The 20858-nt window shown below is 57.7% G+C and overlaps 1 protein-coding gene across 1 annotated transcript in view; it reads right to left on the bottom strand.

The window, feature by feature from the left end:
- SHISA6 (shisa family member 6) overlaps positions 1-6976 on the bottom strand; it is a 161817-nt gene extending 154841 nt beyond the window's left edge. Inside the window, exon 1 of the mRNA XM_059864557.1 lies at positions 6288-6976. Within this exon, the coding sequence (XP_059720540.1) occupies positions 6288-6976 (689 nt within the window). The remainder of the gene's footprint in view (positions 1-6287) is intronic.
- Positions 6977-20858: the final 13882 nt, after the last annotated feature.

The following is a 20858-nucleotide window of genomic DNA, read 5'->3' as shown; positions in this document are numbered from 1 at the left end:
AAGCTGAGCTTTCTCTGAAGAGCTCTCCCAACAAAGGAGGCCGAGGTGAGAGCCCAGCCCAGCATTTCTCTGGAGGAATTCTGTGTTTATCCACCTGGGGAAGGAGATAGCTGAGCCCTCCAAGCAGGGCAGTGCACACAGATCTGAGGAGGCACAGCCAGCCCACGTGATGGGGCCAAAGGCTAGCAACACATGCCCTGATCTCATCTGCCCAGAAAGTTCAGATCTTATGTGAAGCAGAAATTGTAAAAGGCATCTGATCTCCAAAGGCACGGAGATCAACTGCTACTTAAGGATAGAAGAGATTGCAAAACTGAAAGGAACAGAAGTTCAGAGCTACACTGGATTCCCTCGACACCTCATGATGGAGTTGGACTAACAGAAAAAGTTAATTAGCAAGCAGGAGAATGCCAAATAAATGGGAATTAGAGACACTGAGCTGATTTGGTGGAGGCAGCACAGTTCCTGAGCCTGGCCTCTCGTAATGGGAGAAGTTCAAAGAGAAAGGAGGAGCCCAGAAGCATCCAGAGGAAGTCAGTGGCCAGGCAGCCTCTGTGCTCCCACAGAGTCAATCTCACCATAAAATAGACTCAGAGAGGAAAACACAGCAAAAAACCCAATTATCAAACTGCAAACACAACCAGAGCTCCAGACTGGAGCTTTCCCAGTGCACGGAAGTGAAACAAAAGGAAAAATGTTTTGTACAGGTACAGGCACCCAGAGACACACCTGGCCTGGATTTGGGTCTGCAACTGGACAGTTCCCCCTGGAAATGGACAAGATCCAGGTGTTCTCCCTGCTCAGGGGTCACCCCACATCCAGCCAGGTGCAGGGTTGGTCTGGCACAGAACCAGCCCTGAGGAACTTGTCTGAGGTCAGGCGTGAAGGTGACCTGCCCATGGCAGAGGGTGGAAGGAGAGGATCTTTAAGGTTCCTTCAAACCCCATCCATTCTGTGATTCTGTGATTTTATGGCTGCACCTTTTTTGGTTTTTCTTAGCTCAGTCTGACCTGTATTCTGTGCCTGTGAGAGGGACAGGGCACTTCAGAGGAGAGCCTCAGAAACCATCAGGATTAAACAACTCAGAGCAGGGCAAAGAGCAGCTGAAAGGCACCCGAGTGAGTCCAAGCAGAGTGAAAAAAGGCAGAGCATAAAAACACACCAGTGGAAAGAGACTGAAAGCAGGAACAGCATCCAAGAAAGAAAGCCTCCTGCCGAGTCCCCGTGGCCAGGAGTGTTCACAGCACTCCCTGCCTGCCCTGGGGACCCTGGGGTTTGATCCTTTGGCTCCAGCAGCAGAGAGCAGAGCTGAAGGAGCTGCCTGTGATCCCCATCTCAAACAGCAGGGCTGGAGAGAGGCACTGCTCATAACCTTCACACCTGAAAGCAGCTCCCTCCAGCAGCCCCTCAGCAAGCACAGGGCCCTGGGCTGTGGGGGCTGCAGCCTGAGGAACACAAACCCTGCTGTATTTCAAGCTGGGCTCACACAGAGCAGCAGCTCCTTGGATCTGGGAGCAGACAGATCCATTGCCTCTGGTCCCTGCTGGAACTCAGAGCCACGGAGCAGAAACAAGCAGGAGTGGATCAATTAAACTCAGGTCTCTACACGGGCAAAGGATGTTCATTTATAAAAGCTGGCAGTTATCACTCCCAGAGCAGGAGATGCAGAGGCTGAAGGGAAGAGCAGCACAGATGCTGTGGGAGGAGGGTGAAGTGAAGCACAGCACAGAGCCTGTTTCCCTTCTCCTTTCCCACCCCTCAGCCACGCTCCATGCAAGGCCAGATAAGGCCTTTCAGCAGCACACAGAGCTGGTTTGCTGGGAAAAATCCCAGTGCAGCTGCCCAGGAGAGCAGCTGGGCTCCCAGCAGTGCCCCAGGGCCAGCTCTGCCCTGTGTCCCTCTGGCCCCAGCTGACCAGTGGGATGAGCTGGGGATATTTCAGTGCAGGTTCCAATCTGTGCATTCCCAGCTCAGCAGAGTGCAGTGGCTGCTGCTGAGGCTAAGCAGGGGTCGTGGAGCAGTGCTACATCTGTGAGTTATTTGTGCTCTGTAGCCTGGGGATGCAGGGTCACGGCCACGGAATGAGAACGTTCTGTGCCCCCCCTTTGTGCTGCAGAAAATCTCACCCAGCTTTGGAAAGAACCAACTGATATTCCCTGCTCAGAGACTCCTTAATTCACCCCCAGACTGAATGTAAAGCAATTAATTCTTAGATTTCACTGAAGAAATGCTCGAGAGAAGAAAACAACCCTGGCAATGAGACAGAAACAAACCATCCTCACCAATGCACGAGAGAGCATCAGCACACACAGAAGAACTACTGGGTGTAATTCTCAGTAACCAGCCCCAGCTTCTACCTGGAGCCCAGCAAAGTTCTGGCAGTGTAACCCCCAAAGCAAGGGACAGTTCTATACAGCCAGACTCAAAGATCCCATCACTGCCAAAAAAGTAAAAAATAAAAAATCAGTGCCATTGAAAGCATTACAAGCATTTCTGCACAATAGGAATATTTCAGCTCCTGGTTTTCAAAGCACTTCCACTTAACTGCTGTTAGAAAAGCCTGAATCAGTGCTTGTGAGCCCAGGATCACAGCAGTGCCCTGCTTTAAAGGGATGTGGCAGTGCCTGGAAACTGGAGCTGACTCCAGCTCGGAGCTGCACATGCACAGCCAGCCCTTCCTTCCACGGCACACTGACAGCTCTCCTGGGGATCTCTAAACCCTCCTTCCACCTGAAGACATTGTATGAGCCCTGCCTCCCTCAAAATGTTCTCTGAGTTCATGAGGATTTTCTGTGAAAGCTGGATGAGAAATGGGCAGAGGGATGACATCCACACACTAAGAGGAAGTAAAATTTCCAGTGTGATCCTGCTCGTGGGGAGGCGCAGGGAAGCTCTCATTGATCTTCCCTGCCCGTGGGATAGGAGCCCAAGAGGCTTTTTCCAGCCCCTGGAGCAAGCTGTGCTCATGCTGCTGCTCTGCTCCTCCCAGAGGATGCACACTGAGGTTTGGTGCACTCGCCATCACTACAGAGAATTATTCCGGATGTCACACTCCACTCCAGCTGACACGACCTCAAACAGACAGAAATATCTGACCCCAACCTGCTTTCCTTCTTCCCTGTTCCTCCCCAGCAGCTCTCAGAGACAAAGACAAACCCTTCCTCTCCTGGTATTTACCTTCTGCTTAGAGCACCCAGAGCATTCAGCCCAGTGCAGGAGATGCACTTCAAAATATTTAAACCCTCGTGTGATGTTGATCAAGTTCAGGTAACACAGCTCTGAAAGGTATAATCTTTTACCAGCTACCGTATTATAGAAGTCAATCAACTCCTTAAAATGCTCTGGAAGTCAAGCTTCCCGAGCACTCAATCTGCCATTCATACTTCTACACACAGGTGAATCATTTCAGCAGAACTTATCTAAATAAAGCAAAGCAAGCATCAAAGAAATGAAAACATCAGGAAGAATCCAGACAAGTCTGGCAACACTGGCTCTGATTTCCAAGGGTGAAGGATCCAACCCTGCAGCAGGCTGGAGCTGGAGCAGAAGTAACATATGGACATCCAACCCAGATTTCCAAATTTAGTGTGAAGATAAGGCCCAGGCGAAGTTGCCTTGAAGCCAGAAGAGCTGGGCAGCTGGGGAACCATCCCTTCATTAACAAACACGATTTTCTGGCTAAGCCACTCGCAGGACCCCTGCCTCTACACAGCTGTGTGCAGTTTTTAACACTGTGGAGTTCAGTTCTTGCAGGGACCAGGGGCAGGTGGGATTTGGAGTGGAATATGTGGGCCAGACCCTCAGCAAATGTAAACCAGCCTCACTGGCTGTCCTCACTGCAGGGAGGAGTCTGAATAAAACACATCTCCCCAAATAAATAAAAACTGCGTCACTCATCTCTTTTTCCTCTTAAAAAATGAATATTTCTTCTCCCAGTCTCTATTGATTGCAGCTGAAGTTCAGCCTTTAAAATAGGGTCAATGATTTCAAGAGTTCTCATTAAAAATCTTCATTAAAATAATTTTTAGGAGGCATTATCTGCTAGAGTTGAGGACTGTCCCCCTGATGCTCAGCACTGCTCTTCCAAAGAAGCCTCTCACAGTTTTTATGTTCAGACACAGGCAGCTCTCGCATTCGCGGCACGCAAGCAGCACTCATCGTTTGGAGGGACTTTTTCATCATAAAATAAATATGAACTGAGAGAGAACACGCATTTGTCCAGAAGGAGGATTGCTACAGACTCCCGAGCTTTTGCTGTGCAGCAGGATTTTGTGTGCCACGCCGAGAGCAGCTGTCCTTACAGTAACGAGGGGCCAGCGAGCCCCGCAGGGGTCGGAGAGGGACCGAGTGAAAAAGGGAAAGGACAGAGCTCTGCCACCACCAGCGCGTCCCCGCACAGCCCCAGCACCCCGCGGGGAAGGCACCACCCCGGGGGTCCCGATCCATCGCCCCCGCACTTCCAAAACCTCCCCCGGGGGTCCCGATCCATCCCCTCCGCACATCTCAAACCTCCCCCAGGGGGTCCCGATCCATCCCCTCCGCACTTCCCAAACTTCCCCCGGCCGGGCAGGACAGGACAGGACCGGACCCGCGGGGTCCGAGCGGCTCTGCTGTGCTGGGGGAGCTCTGGGGAGGCTTCGAGGGGAGATGGGGGGTCTGGGGGCTGCTGAGGATCCCGGGTTCAGGGAGGGAGTGCCAGGGGCAAGAGGGATGTGCCGGGGGCAGGAGGGATGTGCCAGGGGCAGGAGGGATGTGCCGGGGGCAGGAGGGATGTGTGGAGGTCCCAGGGGGCAGGAAGGATGTGCCGGGGGCAGGAGGGATGTGTGGAGGTCCCAGGGGGCAGGAGGGATGTGCCGGGGGCAGGAGGGATGTGCGGGGGTCCCGGGGAAAGGAAGAGGCGTGCAGGGTGCAGGGGAGCCAAGCCGGGATGCTGGGGGACACTCCGGGGAGCAGGACTGGGGTGTCAGGGTGCCGGAGAACAGGAGGGGGCTCCGAGGGATAAAAGGGGGTGCCGGGGTGCAGAGGGAGGCTCTGGGGGGCAGGAGAGGGATGCCGGGATGCCGAGGGGCGAGGGCGACGTTCTGGGATGTAGAGGAGGGTGCCGGGGGAGAGGAGGGAATGCCGGAGGCAGGAGGGGAATGCCGGGGACAGGAGAGGAGGTTCGGGAGCAGGAGGGGAATGCCGGAGGCAGGAGGGGATTGCCGGAGGCAGGAGGGGAATGCCGGAGGCAGGAGGGGAATGCCGGGGGCAGGAGCGGGTGCCGGGGTCGGCTACACGTGGAGCTCCGGGACGGACTCTGGGCAGAGCGGGGAAGTGCGGCGCTGTTCGGGAACAGCCCGGGAATTATCCGGGAGCTGTCCGGGAACAGCCCGGGAATTATCCGGGAACAGCCCGGGAATTATCCGGGAGCTGTCCGGGAATTATCCGGGAGCTGTCCGGGAATTAATGAAGCAGGAGCTGTCCCGGAGCTGTGCCGGAGCTGTGCGGGAATTATCCGGGAGCTGTCCCGGAGCTGTGCCGGAGCTGTGCGGGAATTATCAGGGAGCTGTCCCGGAGCTGTCCGCGGAGCCGGTGCTGAAGGCGCGGGCAGGAGAGCACAAACGCGGCCGCGGGAGAAGAGCCACGGGGCACCAGGACGGGCCCCGGGGTGGGCAGTGGGATGGCCAGAGGGGTGAGGGTGGCCCTGGTCGGACCGTGGGGAGGAGGAACTCCTGGGTAGAGGATGGAAAGGGAAAACCCTTTGGGGGATGATGCGAAGAGGGAAACCTTACACAGCCCTTGCAAAGAGGGAAACCCTTGGATAAATGACTCAAGGGGGGCCCCCCGAAGCGGCAGCACAATGGGAAATCGTTGGCCAGGTGGCACAGCCGTCGGAGAGCCACGGCACTGGGGAAACCCTTGGAAGGGTTGGCAGGGGAAACTCATGGAGAGCCAGAGCAAAGCGTAGAGAGCCGAGTGGGCGCTTCACAGGGAGACTCCTTGGGCAGAGAGAACCCCTGGACAGCAGTGTAAAAACTGAGCCCTTGGACAGCGAGCCCAAGGGGGGAATCCCTGGAGGAGCCATGCAACGGGAAACTCTCGAGCAGGCTGCACAGCTGGGAGCCCTTGGCTGGGCGCTCAAACGGAGGACCCTTGGGTGGGCAGCTCCAGCATTTCTAGCTTGACACCACGCTGTCTCCCAGGGCGAGCGGCCGCAATTTCTCACTAGAGAAACCCCGAGCAGACTCTGCCAAGGGGGAAGCTCGGGCAGGGGGAGCAGGGGAAGGAGCGAATGTTCATGAACGTACCTGTGAATGTTCATCTCCCGGGGCGGGCGCCGCGCCTTGTCGTAGGCCACCTTGGCAAAGACGCCGGCGATGAGCACGAAGGCGATGGCCCCGCACGAGATGTACACGGTGGCGTTGGTGCTGTCCTTGTCCGGGTCGTACTTGTTGGCGTCCCCGTCGCCGCCGTCGCCGCCGTCGGCGGGCAGGGCGCCGCTGGCCGTGGTGGGGTGGGCCCACTCGGGGCTCTTGTAGTTGCGGCACAGGCTCTGGTTGAGCTTCTCGGCGCGCTTGTTGCAGCAGAAGCGGTAGAAGCAGGTGCCGCAGCAGTAGCGGAAGCCCGTCAGGCTGTTGTTGCACTCGAACTCCTTGTCCCACTGCCCGCTCACGTCGTAGTACCCCCAGCACGTCTCGTGCGCCGGGGCCGAGCCCCCGCCGCCGCCGCCCCCGCCTCCGGGGGCCGCCTTGCCGCCCCCCGCGCCCTTGCCGCGCCCGGGCAGCGCCGTGGGGGCGGCGGCCCCCGGGCCCGCCAGCGTCTGGTTCAGGAGCTCCTTGCCCGGTTTGGGGGTCCGCCGCGGCGCCGCCGCCCCCTGGGTCCGGTTGCCCTTGGCGCGGGGGGGCCCGGCCGCCTGCGCGGGCAGCGGCAGCAGCAGCAGCGCCAGGAGCTGCAGGGAGAGCAGGAGCAGCGGCAGCAGCAGGTGCCGCGGCCCCATGGCGAGGGGCGAGGCGGGGGCGCGGCGCGGGGGGCGCGGCGGGCGGGGTGGGGGCTCAGCGGCCGCGGAGCTGCCCCATGGAGCGGGGCGGGGGCGGGGGGCGCGGCCGGGGGTCCCGCTGCTGGCTCCTCAGCGGCGGCCGCCCGGCGCCGGGCGCTTCATGCCGGCGAGCGGCGGAGCCCGGCGGAGCGCGGCTGGAGGCGGCGGGGTCCCGGCGCTGCTCCGGCGAGGGGCTGCGAGAGACGGGGAGAGGGTGAGAGCTCGCCGCGCCCCGGGCAGCCCGGCCCGCCCCCGCCCGCCCGCCCCATGCCCACGGCCTTACCATGCCGGAGCGGGACTGCAGCGGGGCCGCGGGGCTGCCCGCGCTCCGAGCCCAGCCGGGGGCGGAGCGGAGCGGCGCCGAGCCGGGCGCGGAGCAGGGGCGGGCGCCGAGCCGAGCCGGGAGCCGGGGAAGGACCGCCCACCGCTGCCGGGCCGCTCCTGACATCACCGGGACCGCGCCGCGCCGCTCCGCTCCGCCGGCACCCCGGCACCGCCGCCGGCCCGCCCGGGCAGCGCCGGGGCTCGGGGGGCTCCGCAGGGCGCGGGGAGGGGGCCCGGGGAGGGGGTACGGGAAGGGGAGCGTGCGGTGCGGAGCTGGTGCGTGTCCCCCGGGATGTGCTCCTGGCAGGGATGTGCTGAGTGGCCACTGGACCTGTCCCCCGGGATGTGCTCCTGGCAGGGATGTGCTGAGTGACACTGGACCTGTCCCCCGGGATGTGCTCCTGGCAGGGATGTGCTGAGTGGCCACTGGACCTGTCCCCCGGGATGTGCTCCTGGCAGGGATGTGCTGAGTGGCCACTGGACCTGTCTCTGGTGGTCTGAGGTGGTCCTGGCAGGGATGTGGTGAGTGGCCGTTGTAGCTGTCCCCGGGGATGTGGTCCTGGCAGGGATGTGGTCCCTAAAGGTGTACGTGGGCTGTGGACCCCCTAGCTGTGTGGTCCCTGTGGTCCCTGCAGGACTGTGGTCTCTATAGGTGTGTGTGATCCTGTCCCTGTGCCCGCGGCAGAGCCAGGTGCTGGGCACACCTTGTCCCCAGGGCTGTCTGGCCGTGCTACCCCTCAGCCAGGCGCTGGGCACACCTTGTCCCCAGGGCTGTCTGGCCGTGCTGCCCCCCAGGCCGTGCTGTCCCCTCTCCCTGCCAGCCCTGCACAGGACCAGCCTCCCAGGCTTCCCAGGATTGCTGCTCCAGCCCGGGGCTCTTGGCACCTCCCTGGGAAGGTGCTCCAGGCCCGGCTGAGTCCCAGCTCCTGCTCCCTGATGTGCTCAGCGTGGAGAGAGAGCAGCACCCCCACTCCAGCCCAATACACTCCCCACTCCTTCCAACTGTCCCCCCTCCAGGAGGGCTCTGGAATGCTGCAGGGCTGGGCTGGCACTGCCCTGGGCTGCCCAGTGACCCGGGCACAGCCACCCCAGGTTTGTTCTGAGCAAGATCCCTTCAGGCACAGCAGCTTTCACTGCTGTGAGCCATGGCCACCGAGGCAGAGTTTCCTCAAAGTCTCGGTGCTTCCCCTGTGTCCCCCTGCAAACCCGACTAAAGCCTCCACAAACATTTCCCGAAGAAGCCAAGGTGCTGCCAGCTGTCAGGACACACAGAGGACAGCGAGGAGTCCCAGCAAGGAGCAGCACATGGAGGTGGGAGCTGAGAGGGTCCCTGCAGCTGCAGACAGGCACTTTTCAGGAGAGCAGTGTAGGAGGAAGAGAGCAATGGAAAGGGAGAACCACCCCTACAAATCCCTTCTTGCACCCTGTGGGAATCATCTCCTCAAACTGCCGAGGTGTGAGTGCCCACAGCTCGTTTGAAAACTCCCTTAGGAAAGCCCACAGGCTGAGGTTGGCAAAGAAAGCTTTAGCTCTGCCATCTAAAGCTGCTCTGCTGCTGAGGAGCACCTGGGGAAAGTGAAAATCCCCTTATGGCTCACGGAAAGGGGGTGCTACCCTTCCATGGCTGCTGGGAACTGCACCAGGGTGCCTGGTGAAACGCTGAGGGTCGGGTTTTCTGCCCCACAGGGTTTTTGGGGGCTAAGATTGGCTTTTCCTCCGTGCCTGCCCAGCCTCCTGAGCCTCGGACTCCACGTGCTCCCCTGGTGCCACCGCAGCTTTATCACACCGAGGGGACGATGAAAGCCCACCCAGATGCCTCTGCCTCCTCCTGCTGCTCAATTTATCAACGCCAGAGCAAGCTAAGGAAGGACAGAGCTTCCCGGGATGCCCGGTATAATCCCATTGCCTTGCCTGGGGCCAAAATACAGGAGAGACGAAGCTGAAGCAAATGTGAAAAGAAGGAAAGAGTCCCAAAGGAGCAGCGCTGGATTTCTGGGACTTTCCTGGGGTTTGGAGCCGCGTTTCTGGCTGTGGGAGGGAAGGACAGGGCTGAGATGCTTGTGGGGGAAAATGCCTGAGCTGCACTCCCCGCATGCCCACAGAGTGACAGTGGCTCTGTGACAGCTCCATCCCCTCCTGCAAGTCCCTCCAAAACCTCCCGCACCTTCTCTTTCATCTCCCGTCCCATCCTCCCCAGGCTGTTTTTGGCAGCGTGACTGTTCCCGAGCTGTTTTCTTGTTTATCTCCTTCGCCGGGTGCTTTCATCTCCGCGCCGGAGCTGCCGCGGCTGCAGGCAGGGAAGGGAAGTGCAGGTTCAGAATGTCCCGAAATCCGATTCCTCCCCAGCATCCCTCCCTCAGCCCCTGTCCTGCCCCTCATCGGCCTCTGATGACTTTGAGAGGAGTTTCTAATGACTCCGGTGTGCTCAAAAGCTGATTCCTCCTCGCCAGGGGATTCAGTTGTGACCGTGAATCTTCATTAAAACGAGCCCAGCACTTCGGACCTAATTTTTCTTCTAAAATTAATGTAGCTACAAAAAGCTCCTGACAGGAGTTTGGGGGGTTATTTCTGTGGAGCTGGATTCCTTCTGGCCTGAGTAGGGATGGGTGGATGCCGGGTGTGTTGCAGGCAGGAGGCTGCTCGTTCCAGGTGCCAAACAGGCTGAGCAGCAAGCAGGGAAATGCCAGGGGAACAACAGGCACAGGGGTGGCAGAGCCTCACACAGGCAGGGCCAGACGTGCTCAGCTTCTCCTGCAGCTCCAGGGCAGCTGCCTCAACGGACAGGACAAAAACCCAGAGCTCACCTTGTGCCAGCTCACCCAGGGCTGGCCTCACACCTGGCTGGGCAGCCTGAGGGACACCAGTGCCATCACAGCCTGGGTCACACCATGGACACCAGTGCCATCACAGCCTGGGGGACACCATGGACACCAGCGCCATCACAGCCTGGGGGACACCAGGGACACCAGTGCCATCACAGCCTGGGGGACACCAGTGCCATCACAGCCTGGGGGACACCAGTGACATCACAGCCCTGGTGCTCCCGAGGGGCTGCTGCTCCCTGGGACAGGGACAGTGTGCAGGGAGCAGCTGGAGCTGTGCCAGGAGAGGTTTGTGTTGGATTTAGGGAAAGGTTCTTCCCCAGAGGTGCTGGCGCTGCCCAGGCTCCCCAGGGATGGGCACAGCCCCGACGCTGCCAGAGCTCCAGGAGGGTTTGGGGATGCCCAGGGTGGGGTTGGTGGGGGTCTGGGCAGGACCAGGTCCTTGTGGGGCCCTCCCAGCTCGGGAGATTCCTGGGTTCCAAGCACAGGGCTCACAGCACAGCCTGATAAAGACACCGGAGTTTTCCAGGAGAGCTCCTGCTGGGTGCCAGCCCCTCCCTCAGCCCCCGTGCCAGGCAGGCAGATTGGCCAGAAAGCAGATGAGTCCCTCAGGCATGGCAGGGATTTCAGAGAGTGACACATCCGCTCCCAGGCTCCCTGAGTCTCTCTGCTTCTCTTTACAGGTGAATTTTTTACCTTTTCTAAAAGCCCCGGGGACGAGCCAGCTCTTCCCAGCCGCTGACGGGCCAGGTGAATGACTGGAAAATGGGAGGGCTCAGGAGTCCTTTGAATAGAGCTGAGAGCTCTCTGAAATCGGGATATTTTTCAAGGCTGAGAGGGAGACCAAAGAAAGCAGAACCCCAGGCTTGCACAATTGAGAGAAGAGCGTGGGATGGAGCACGGTGTGCACGGCAGGCCAGGGCAATCCTCGCCACGGGCACGAACAATCACAGATCCCGAGCAGGGGGCAGTGGGAGGAGCAGCTCTGGGGCTGAGGCAGGCTCTGCTCAGGCAGGGTGCCCCTGGCTTAATGGGAATTATTTCCCTTAGGTCTTTGTGCTGCTGCCAATTCACTCTCTGAGCAGACAAAGGAGCACTTCAGGAGCCCAATTGCTGCTGCCTGCAGCCAGCACGGCGGCCCAGGAGAGGAGGAAGGAGCATCCCAGCTGGGCAAGGCTCTGCCAGGGCTGCTGGCCCTGGGCACTCCAAACTTCTTCAGAAAATGGGGAAATTGCAGCAGAAATTATCAGAAATTATCAGAAATTATCATAAAACCATGGGATGGTTTGGGTTGGAAGGGGCATTAAACCCATGAGCTGCACACAATGGGTAAAGGTGGGACACCAAGTGACACCAGTGAGACCAGTGAGACCCAGCTGGGCAAGGAGCAGGTTCTGCCAGGGCTGCTGGCCCTGGGCACTCCAAACTTCTTCAGAAAATGGGGAAATTGCAGCAGAAATTATCACAAATTATCACAAATTATCATAAAACCATGGGATGGTTTGGGTTGGAAGGGACAATAAACCCAACCATGGGCACATCCCACGAGCAGCACACAGTGGATAAAGGTGGGACATCAAGTGACACCAAGTGACACCAGTGAGACCCAGCTGGGCAAGGAGCAGGTTCTGCCAGGGCTGCTGGCCCTGGGCACTCCAAACTTCTTCAGAAAATGGGGAAATTACAGCAGAAATTATCAGAAATGATCATAAAACCATGGGCTGGTCAGGGTTGGAAGGGGCATACATCCCATGAGCAGCACACAGTGGGTAAAGGGGGGGACACCAAGTGACACCCCCAGATTCAGAGCTGGAGGCCCAGCACCCCCAGTGTGTGAAGGATTTCCTTTGCAGAGCTGTGTGCAGGTGGAGCCATGGAAGTGCCAGCACTCCTCACTCCAGCAGCTCCCCGGTTCCCTCTGCAAGGCCTTCCACAGGATTTCTCCTGGAAGCAGGGAGGGAGGTGCTGGCACTCCAGGCTGCCCTCCCTGGGCCTGGAAACCATTAGCAAACATGCCTGGCTCTGAGACTTTCCCATCCTGGTTTTATTAATTCTCCCTTTGCAATAATCCTCAATATGCTTCGTTTACATTCAACGAGCAAGAGGGGAGCACTGCCTTAGTTAATTTAACTCCCACAAATTCCCATCTCTGCTGGGGAGAGATTGTGCTTCCTCACAGATAAAGCAGCTTCTTCATATTTCAAAAGGTTAGAGATTAGATCTGCTTACTGCTATCCTTTTATTAAAATTCCTATTTACATTTTTTCCCCCCACGTTGATACAATTACAGAAAAGGCAGAAAGGAAACGTTTGAGCCAGAGCAATCCCTGAGCTCTGGAAAACCCCTCGGCCTGTGTGTCCATGGGTGTGGCAGGGGACAGCCCTGTTTGCTGTCCCTGCAGGTGGCCAGGAGGAGCTGCTTCTCCTCCTCCTCCTCCTCCTCCTCCTCCTCCTCCTCATCCTCCTGCCCCACGTGCTGAGGGCTCAGAAATAGCACAAAACCTGCCCACAAAACCTGACTGAATTCCTCAGGCCTGCAGCAAGAGGGGAGTTGAACAAGAAGGCTCCAGGGTGACCTTGCTGTGACCTTGCAGGACCTGAAGGGGCTCCAGGAGAGCTGGAGAGGGACTGGGGACAAGGGATGGAGGGACAGGAGCCAGGGAATGGCTCCCAGTGCCAGAGGGCAGGGATGGATGGGAGATTGGGAATTGGGAATTGTTCCCTGGGAGGGTGGGGAGGAGCTGGGGTGGAATTCCCAGAACAGCTGGGGCTGGCCCTGGATCCCAGGGCCAGGCTGGACAGTGGGGCTGGGAACACCTGGGACAGTGGGGCTGGGAACACCTGGGACAGTGGGGCTGGGAACACCTGGGACAGGGGGAGGTGGCCCTGGGACCGTGGGAGGTGGCCCTGGGACAGGGGGAGGTGGCCCTGGGACAGGGGGAGGTGGCCCTGCCATGGTAAGAGGTGGGTGAGATGAGATGAGATAAGATGAGATATGAGATATGAGATATGGGATATGAGATGAGATGAGATGAGAGATATGAGATAGGAGATATGGGAGATGAGATGAGATGAGATGAGATGAGATGAGATGAGATGAGATGAGATGAGATGAGATGAGATGAGATGAGATATATGAGATATGAGATATGAGATATGAGATATGATATGAGATGAGATGAGATATGAGATATGAGATAGGAGATAGGAGATAGGAGATAGGAGATATGAGATATGAGATATGGAATGAGGCTCCAGCTGATGTTCTGGAAGGGTCCTGCTGTCAGTGAGGAGTGAGACACCAGCCCTGCCTGTCCAAGAGCAGCTCAGGTTTCCCCCCTCCACCTGTTAAGCCCCAGGACCAAGGGAATCCATCAGGAGAAAAGTGGCTGCTTGGCACAGACGTTTTCTGAGGGGTCCTGAGGTTTGCTCTGCCGTGCAGAGCCAGCAGGACAACAAAGCCACCTGAGCATGCAGGCTGCAGAGAGGAGCATTTATTGAACACTGCCTTGCTGGGGAACTCAAGCCACAAGGAATACAGACAGGTTGAAGAGGCTGTCAGACAAATCCACCCCGAGTAACACCCCCAGGGCTCTCAGACCCTGCTGCAGCTCCTGCCTGAGGAGATCTCTGAGGCTCAGCCTGCCTGGAGCCTGCAGGCACCTGAGGAGCTGTGCATCCCTGCTCTCCTCCTCCTCTTTCCCTAAGAACTGCAGCTGCAGGATGGAAAAAATCCCAGGATTTTGCTGGGCCCAGGGCTCTCCAGGGCTCCCCAGAGCCTGGATGTGGCACTGGGTGCCAGGGTTTAGTTGAGGGTTTGGGGCTGGGTTGGACTCCATGATCTCCAAGGTCTCTCCCAACCCAGTGATTCTGTGAATTCTGTGAAGTCTGTGATTCCGATTCTGTGTGATTCTGTGAATTCTGTGATTGTGTGAATTCTGTGTAGTCTGTGATTCTGTGAATTTTGTGATTCTGTGATCCTGTGAATTCCGTGAATTCTGTGTGATTCTGTGTGAATTCTATGATTCTGTGATATTCTGTGATTACGTGTGAATTCTGTGTGAATTCTGTGTGATTCTGTGTAATTCTGTGTGATCTTGTGAATTCTGTGTGAATTCTGTGATTCTGTGATCCTGTGAATCTGTGATTCTGTGTGATTCTATGATTCTGTGTAATTCTGTGTGATTCTGGGAAATTCTGTGAGTCTGTTAATTCTGTGATTCTGTGAATTCTGTGAATTCTGTGTGATTCTGTGTGAATTCTGTGTAATTCTGTGTGATTCTGTGTGATCCTGTGTGATTCTGTGTGATCCTGTGTGAATTCTGTGATTCTGTGATCCTGTGAATCTGTGATTCTGTGTGATTCTATGATTCTGTGTAATTCTGTGTGATTCTGGGAAATTCTGTGAGTCTGTTAATTCTGTGATTCTGTGAATTCTGTGAATTCTGTGTGATTCTGTGTGAATTCTGTGTAATTCTGTGTGATTCTGTGTGATCCTGTGTGATTCTGTGTGATCCTGTGTGAATTCTGTGATTCTGTGATCCTGTGAATCTGTGATTCTGTGTGGTTCTATGATTCTGTGTAATTCTGTGTGATTCTGTGAATTCTGAGTGAATTCTGTGATTCTATGATTCTGTGTGAATTCTGTGTAATTCTGTGAATTCTGTGTGATTCTATGATTCTGTGAATTCTGTGAATTCTGTGTGATTCTGAGTGAATTCTGTGTGAATTCTGTGTGATTCTATGATTCTGTGAATTCTGTGATCCTGTGAATTCTGTGAATCCTGTGTGAATTCTGTGAATTCTGTGAATTCTGTGGTTCTGTGGCTCTGGGCTCAGTCCCTGTGCCCTGCTGGCCCTGCCCTCCCTCCCTGAGCAGCACACACCCCCTGCACTGAGTCCTTTGCAGGGGCTGGGGACAAGAGCCCACCAGGCAAAGCCTGGCCCAGCTGAGCTCAGCTTTGCACCTCAGCTCTCAGCACCAGACAGACCCAGAGCCCCAGGACAGAGCACCGTGCAGGGAAACTGAGGCACAGGCACTTTGAGGTGTTGCTGTAACACCAGAGGGGAGCTCATGAGGTATTTGTGCCCTTGTGCTGCTTGATTTAATTACCAGAGAGCAGAAAACGTGCCTAGAGAAGGGTAATTACAGAGTGAGGGTGGATTACTTGGGGGTAGAAATATAAAATATTCTCCAGGGAGCTCTGGGGAGCCCCGTGTGAGGCTCAGCAGTGCCCAGGGCTGCTCCACCAGGCTGGGCTGAGCAGCTGAAAGGCTCCTTCACCCCAAGCCTGACAGAATTCCCACTCTGTCCCCTGCAGGAATGAAGCTCTGACCTCTGCTGACAAATCCCTTTCCAGGGAGAGCAGCAGAGCCCCCGAGCCGTGCTGGGGGACGCTGCCCACTCCTGGAGCTCTCAGCCAGCAGAGCGAGGCTGTTGGTAAATGTTATAAAACACAAGAGCTGCTGGAGTAAATCCTTGCTGGGATGGAGTGATCAGCTGTGGGATGAGTTCCAGGGACAAAATGCCACCAGCACAGGCAATGTGTTTCTGCTCTTCTCGGAAGAGCAAGCACAAAGCTCTCTTCCCACCCCCAAAAATAACCAGCTGGATTTTTCAGGATGCACGAGCAAGAGGTCTTTTCCAGCTTTACTAACCCCAGGATAACCATGGTCTCTAGATCTTCATTTTTCTCCAGCAAAGCCAGCAAAACCACAGGTGTTTAAAGTCCTCCCTTAAACTGCCAGGACACTCTCTGTGCTCCAGCCTTTCCCTCCCAGCCCCAGCCTCATTCCCTGCCCTCCTTTTATTTTCCTATTTATTAATTAATAAATAAGATTTATTTAATTTTTTTATTCATATTTTTATTTTTACAAACATAAATTGTATTGATTTATAAGGATTTTATTATTTCATTATTATCTTTAAATTTATTTTCCTATTTACATTTTAAGGAGATGCCTTAAATTCCCAGGGCTGCTCTGGGGCGCGGCAGGGGTAGGAATTTGATAGCTGAAGCCCATTTGCTGGCAGTGGCGTGCCAGCAGCCTGTCCCCAGCCCTGTGTCACAGCTGCTGTCCCCCCGGGCTGTGGGGACACGGGGAGAGGGGCAGGTGAGCACATCCCCCTGCTGCCTCTGTCCCCGCAGGTTGGGCTGGGGGAGGCAGAGCAGGGGGAATGAACCCGCTTTTCTGTGTCTCATACAAATAAAGATATTATAAATAAAAGCCTCACAAAACACGAATTAGGCTCCAGCAACTCCCCCCTGCCCCTGCCCCTGCTCCAGCCCTCGATATTCAGGCATTAATTAGCCCTTGCCGTTATTAATTACTGATCAGCCCTTGATTAGTGGCTGACAGCCGGCTCCCCCGGCACTCGTTGCTCGCGGTGAGATTGGATCAGGCTGGTTGTTCCCTTGCTCACAGCCCTGCCGGAATCCCGGCCCCTCCCGCCCGTGTTTGCTGAAGGGATTTACTCCGAATTGCTCCCCGGGATTTTCTCCCACAGATGAGGGATGAGAAGGGTTGGGAGCACGGTTGTTTCATTCCAGTCCTTTGTATTAATTGATGTTTTAGATCAAATGGAGGAGACTTAACTGGCCTAAGGGGTCGTTACCTCTGAGTCAGCGGCTCCTCTCCGAGGAATGGAATGAGTTTTGTCACAGACACTGGCAGGGATGTTCTGAGCTCAAACAGCAAATTCTCAGTGCAGCCACGAGCACCAAGGAGGTGGGAATGAGCTGTTACACCCCTGCCACGGCCTGGAGATGGGAATGAGCCATCATTCCACCTTGGAATAACCCACCCAGGCTGTCACTCCCAGCACTGGAGACATCCAGAAAAGTTGCTGCCACCACGAAGCTCGGCTGCCAAGAGCCAGTGCTGCTTCCTCAGCACGGCCTGGGGACAGCAGGGGACACTGGCAGGAGGGGTGGTGGCTGCCCCTGCTCAGGGCAAGGTTCCCCAGCTCCCCCCAGCCCTGCCTGAGGGCTCTGGCCCCGTGGGGGACACAGCTCTGCCCTGGCTCCCAGCAGCTGTGCCAAGGTCCCTGTCCCCAGGTGATGATGTTGTGTCACAGTCCAGGAGTCCTCGGCTGCTCCTGGGAAATTCAACAGAGGCTGAACCACACACAGCACGAAAAGGATCAACCCCTGCTCCTCTGGGCTCCAAAGCAAAGCCAAACATTCCCCCGGGGCACAGCAGCCCAGTGGCACTGTCCCCTGAGCACAGCAGCCCAGTGGGAATGTCCCCTCCCTGGGGCACTGCATCCCAGTGGGAATGTCCCCTGCCCTGAGCCAGGACAGCTGCACTCCCCCTCCCTGCACCCCTCAGCTTGTGGCTCCCCCAGCTCTGGACATGGGAGGACACCTCTGGACAGGTGTCACCCTAGGCTCCACACAGGTGTCACCCCGGGCTCCAGACACCTCTGGACAGGTGTCACCCCAGGCTCCACACAGGTGTCACCCCAGGCTCCAGACACCTCTGGACAGGTGTCACCCCAGGCTCCACACAGGTGTCATCCCGGGCTCCGGACACCTCTGGACAGGTGTCACCTGGGCTCCACACAGGTGTCACCCCAGGCTCCAGACACCTCCAGCCAGGTGCCACCACAGGCTCCATAACGAGTGGAGCCAACCAAGTGCCAAAGGCACTGCCAGCCCAGCCCGGCCCAGCCCAGCTCAGCTCAGCCCAGCCCAGCCCAGCCCAGCCCAGCTCAGCCCAGCTCAGCTCAGCTCAGCTCAGCTCAGCTCAGCCCAGCTCAGCCCAGCTCAGCCCAGCCCAGGGCTCCGTGTGCTGCTGAGTGAATGCCTGCACTAAGAATAGCTCCTTCCAGCCTCGCTGCTCACCCACCTCATCCTGCTCCAATTACCTGCCTTAATTTACTCCAGCTGTTCCTCCAGATCTCCACGATCTATCTTCCACCCCCTCCTGGTTCCTGCTTGATTTGCCCGTGTATTTTCCCACTCCCCGTTGGTTTGTGTCTGGAAGTGCCTCTCCTGGCAGGAAGGCTGCTCCAGCCTCGCTGGGCTCCCGTCCCTGCCGCTCTCAGCAGGCTCTGCAGCACATCCAGCTGCTGGCAGCACGCTGCAGCCCTGCAGAAGGCATTCATCCCAGGAAGCACTTGTTCCTGAATGAAACTTCTCGTCCTGACCCCTTCCTGTCTCTCTCGGCAGACGGGTTTGAGGAGGAAAGTCGCAGTCTGAATTCCTGATGCTCTGCTGGAAACCCGGCTCAGCTGCTATTGCCCAAGTCAGGGGAATTTCTCCTCTCCCAGTCCTGTCTGGGTGGGAATCCTTGTCCCCACAGCAGGGCCGTGCCACTGTGGCTGTCACTTGGAGGGACAGGGCCAGCCAATGGTGCTGTTCCCTGATTTCCTCTTTGGAGAGGGGAAAAATGGTGATGGGGACAGGTTTTGGTAGAGCCGGAGCTGCAGAGTGCTCTGCTCCAGGGATGAATCCCAGCACGGATCTGATCTCCTGCCCCCTCCACAAACCCTTCCCTGCCAGGGCTGGGAGCAGGAGGAGATGAAACAGGGCAGCCTGCAGCTGGGAGAGGCTGAGAGAGGGGTGGGAGCAGGGGGGGATTGGGTGGAGCAGATGGGAGTGGGTGAGGGTAGGGTGCAACCCCGTGGGAGTGGGATGGGAGCAGAGAGGAACATGTGAGAGTGGGATGGGAGCAGGAGAAATTGTGTGGGAGTGGGAGGGATGGGGAGGGAGCAGATGGCAGCAGGGTGGGAGGGGGTGTGACAGAGTGGGATGGGAATGGGGCGGGGGGGTGGTAGGGATAGGGGATGGGACTGGGCTGAGATTGGGTGGGATCTGGGGTGATGGTTGGGATCAGATGGGATCAGGTGGGATCAGGGGTGATGGTTGGGATCAGATAGGATCAGGTGGGATCAGGGATGGGATCAGGGGTGATGGTTGGGATCAGATGGGATCAGGGATGGGATCGGGGTGATGGGATCAGGTAGGATCAGGGGGTGATGGTTGGGATCAGGTGGGATCAGGGATGGGATCAGGGGTGATGGTTGGGAGCAGGGATGGGATTGGGTGGCATCGGGGCGATGGTTGGCATCAGGAATAGGATCAGGGGTGATGGGATCAGGTGTGATGGGATCAGGTGGGATCAGAGGGTGATGGCTGGGATCAGGGATAGGATCAGGGGTGATGGGATCAGGTGGGATGGTTGGGATCAGGGATGATGGGATCAGGTGGGATCAGAGGGTGATGGCTGGGATCAGGGATGGGATCAGGGGCGATGGGATCAGGGGGTGATGGCTGGGATCAGGGATGGGACCAGGGATGGGCCGGGCGGTCCCGGAGCAGCGCCCGGAGGCGGCGGCCCGCGGCCAGCACCGCTAGGGGGCAGTAACGCACTGCCCGCGGCACTAACGGGACCGAACGGAACCGAACGGAACCGAACGGAACCGAACGGGACCGAACGGGACCGAACGGGACCGAACGGGACCGAACGGAACCGACCGGCACCGACCCGAACCGGGACCGACCCACTCGGGAGCCGAACGGAAAGGACTGAACAGAACGGAGCGAGCGGTACCGACCCACTCGGGCCGGGACCGAGCGGCACTGACCGACAGGAACCGGCAGATCCAGAAATATTCATCCCTTCAAAGGCATCTGCTCCACCCCGCAGCTCAACTCCCCGTGCGATGCAACAGCTCCTCCCCTGCAGGGAGAGTCTGGGCTCGTGCTCTTGCAGGGAACTGGGAATTTCTGACGGAAGCCTGGTTGTTGGGGACCGTCCTATCCAGCTCTGCAGGCTGGAGACGTGGCTCGCTGCAGAACTGGCAGCTCCCTGTCACGCAGCCAAGGGATTACTGCTCCCCTTCCTGCTGAAGCTCCCCGGGGTTTGTTCCCTCTCCATCCCTCCTATCTGGAGCTTCACACACCCTGTGCCTTTCATCTGCGGCTGGCAGGGTGATCCAGGCGCCTGGAGCCTCTCCAGGCTCAGCAGGACAGCAGGGAGCTGCTGGGCACAGATCCCACCTGGGCAGGGCTCTCCTTGTCAGCTCTGCCCAGCCCGTCCCGCTGCCCCCACTCAGGGAATCATCCCCAGCCTGCTGGGGGCCGTTATCCCTCGGGATGCTCCTTTCCCTCAGCTGGGTGGGCTGTGTTCCCTTCCTCTCCTTGGCTGGGGCTGCGGGAGGTGCCCAGGGAGGCACAGCCAGGGCAGCAGGTGGAGGGAAGTGCTCCCAAGCCCTGGAGCTCGGGGTGCTGCAAACGGAGCAGAACCACCTTGGGTGGATGAGGACACTGAGCCAGAGGGGTCCCAAGTCCTCCTGGAGGCTCTGCCTGCAGCCTCCTGCTCGGGGACACCCTCGCTGAGCCGTCTGCATTAAAGCTCTTCACAAGTCCTGAGCCAGGAGCTCAACCCTGAGCCGAGGCAGCAAAGCCAGCAGGGGCTCCAAACCCTGCACTGACCTTGTCCCGTGACTGTCACCACTCCCAGACCGATGTCCCACGCAGAAAGGCAGAGGTGATGCTTTGTCACAGCTGTCCCACAACTGAGGTGACACGGACCTGGTGACCCCTCAGCACCTGGATCCCCCTCCCACTGAAATCGGGGCATGCAACCAGAAGCAGAGGTGTCAACAAACAAGAACTTCAATCTGAGGGAAAAGGGAGAGCAGCAGGGAGGGGAGGGGGGGATTCTGCCCCACCTGCACAGACCCCACC

This window comes from Haemorhous mexicanus, chromosome 20, assembly GCF_027477595.1.
Source record: "Haemorhous mexicanus isolate bHaeMex1 chromosome 20, bHaeMex1.pri, whole genome shotgun sequence".
NCBI classification, from domain to species: Eukaryota; Metazoa; Chordata; class Aves; order Passeriformes; family Fringillidae; genus Haemorhous; species Haemorhous mexicanus.
Note: the sequence above shows the minus strand (reverse complement) of the source record. Positions and strands in the feature narration are given on the sequence as shown.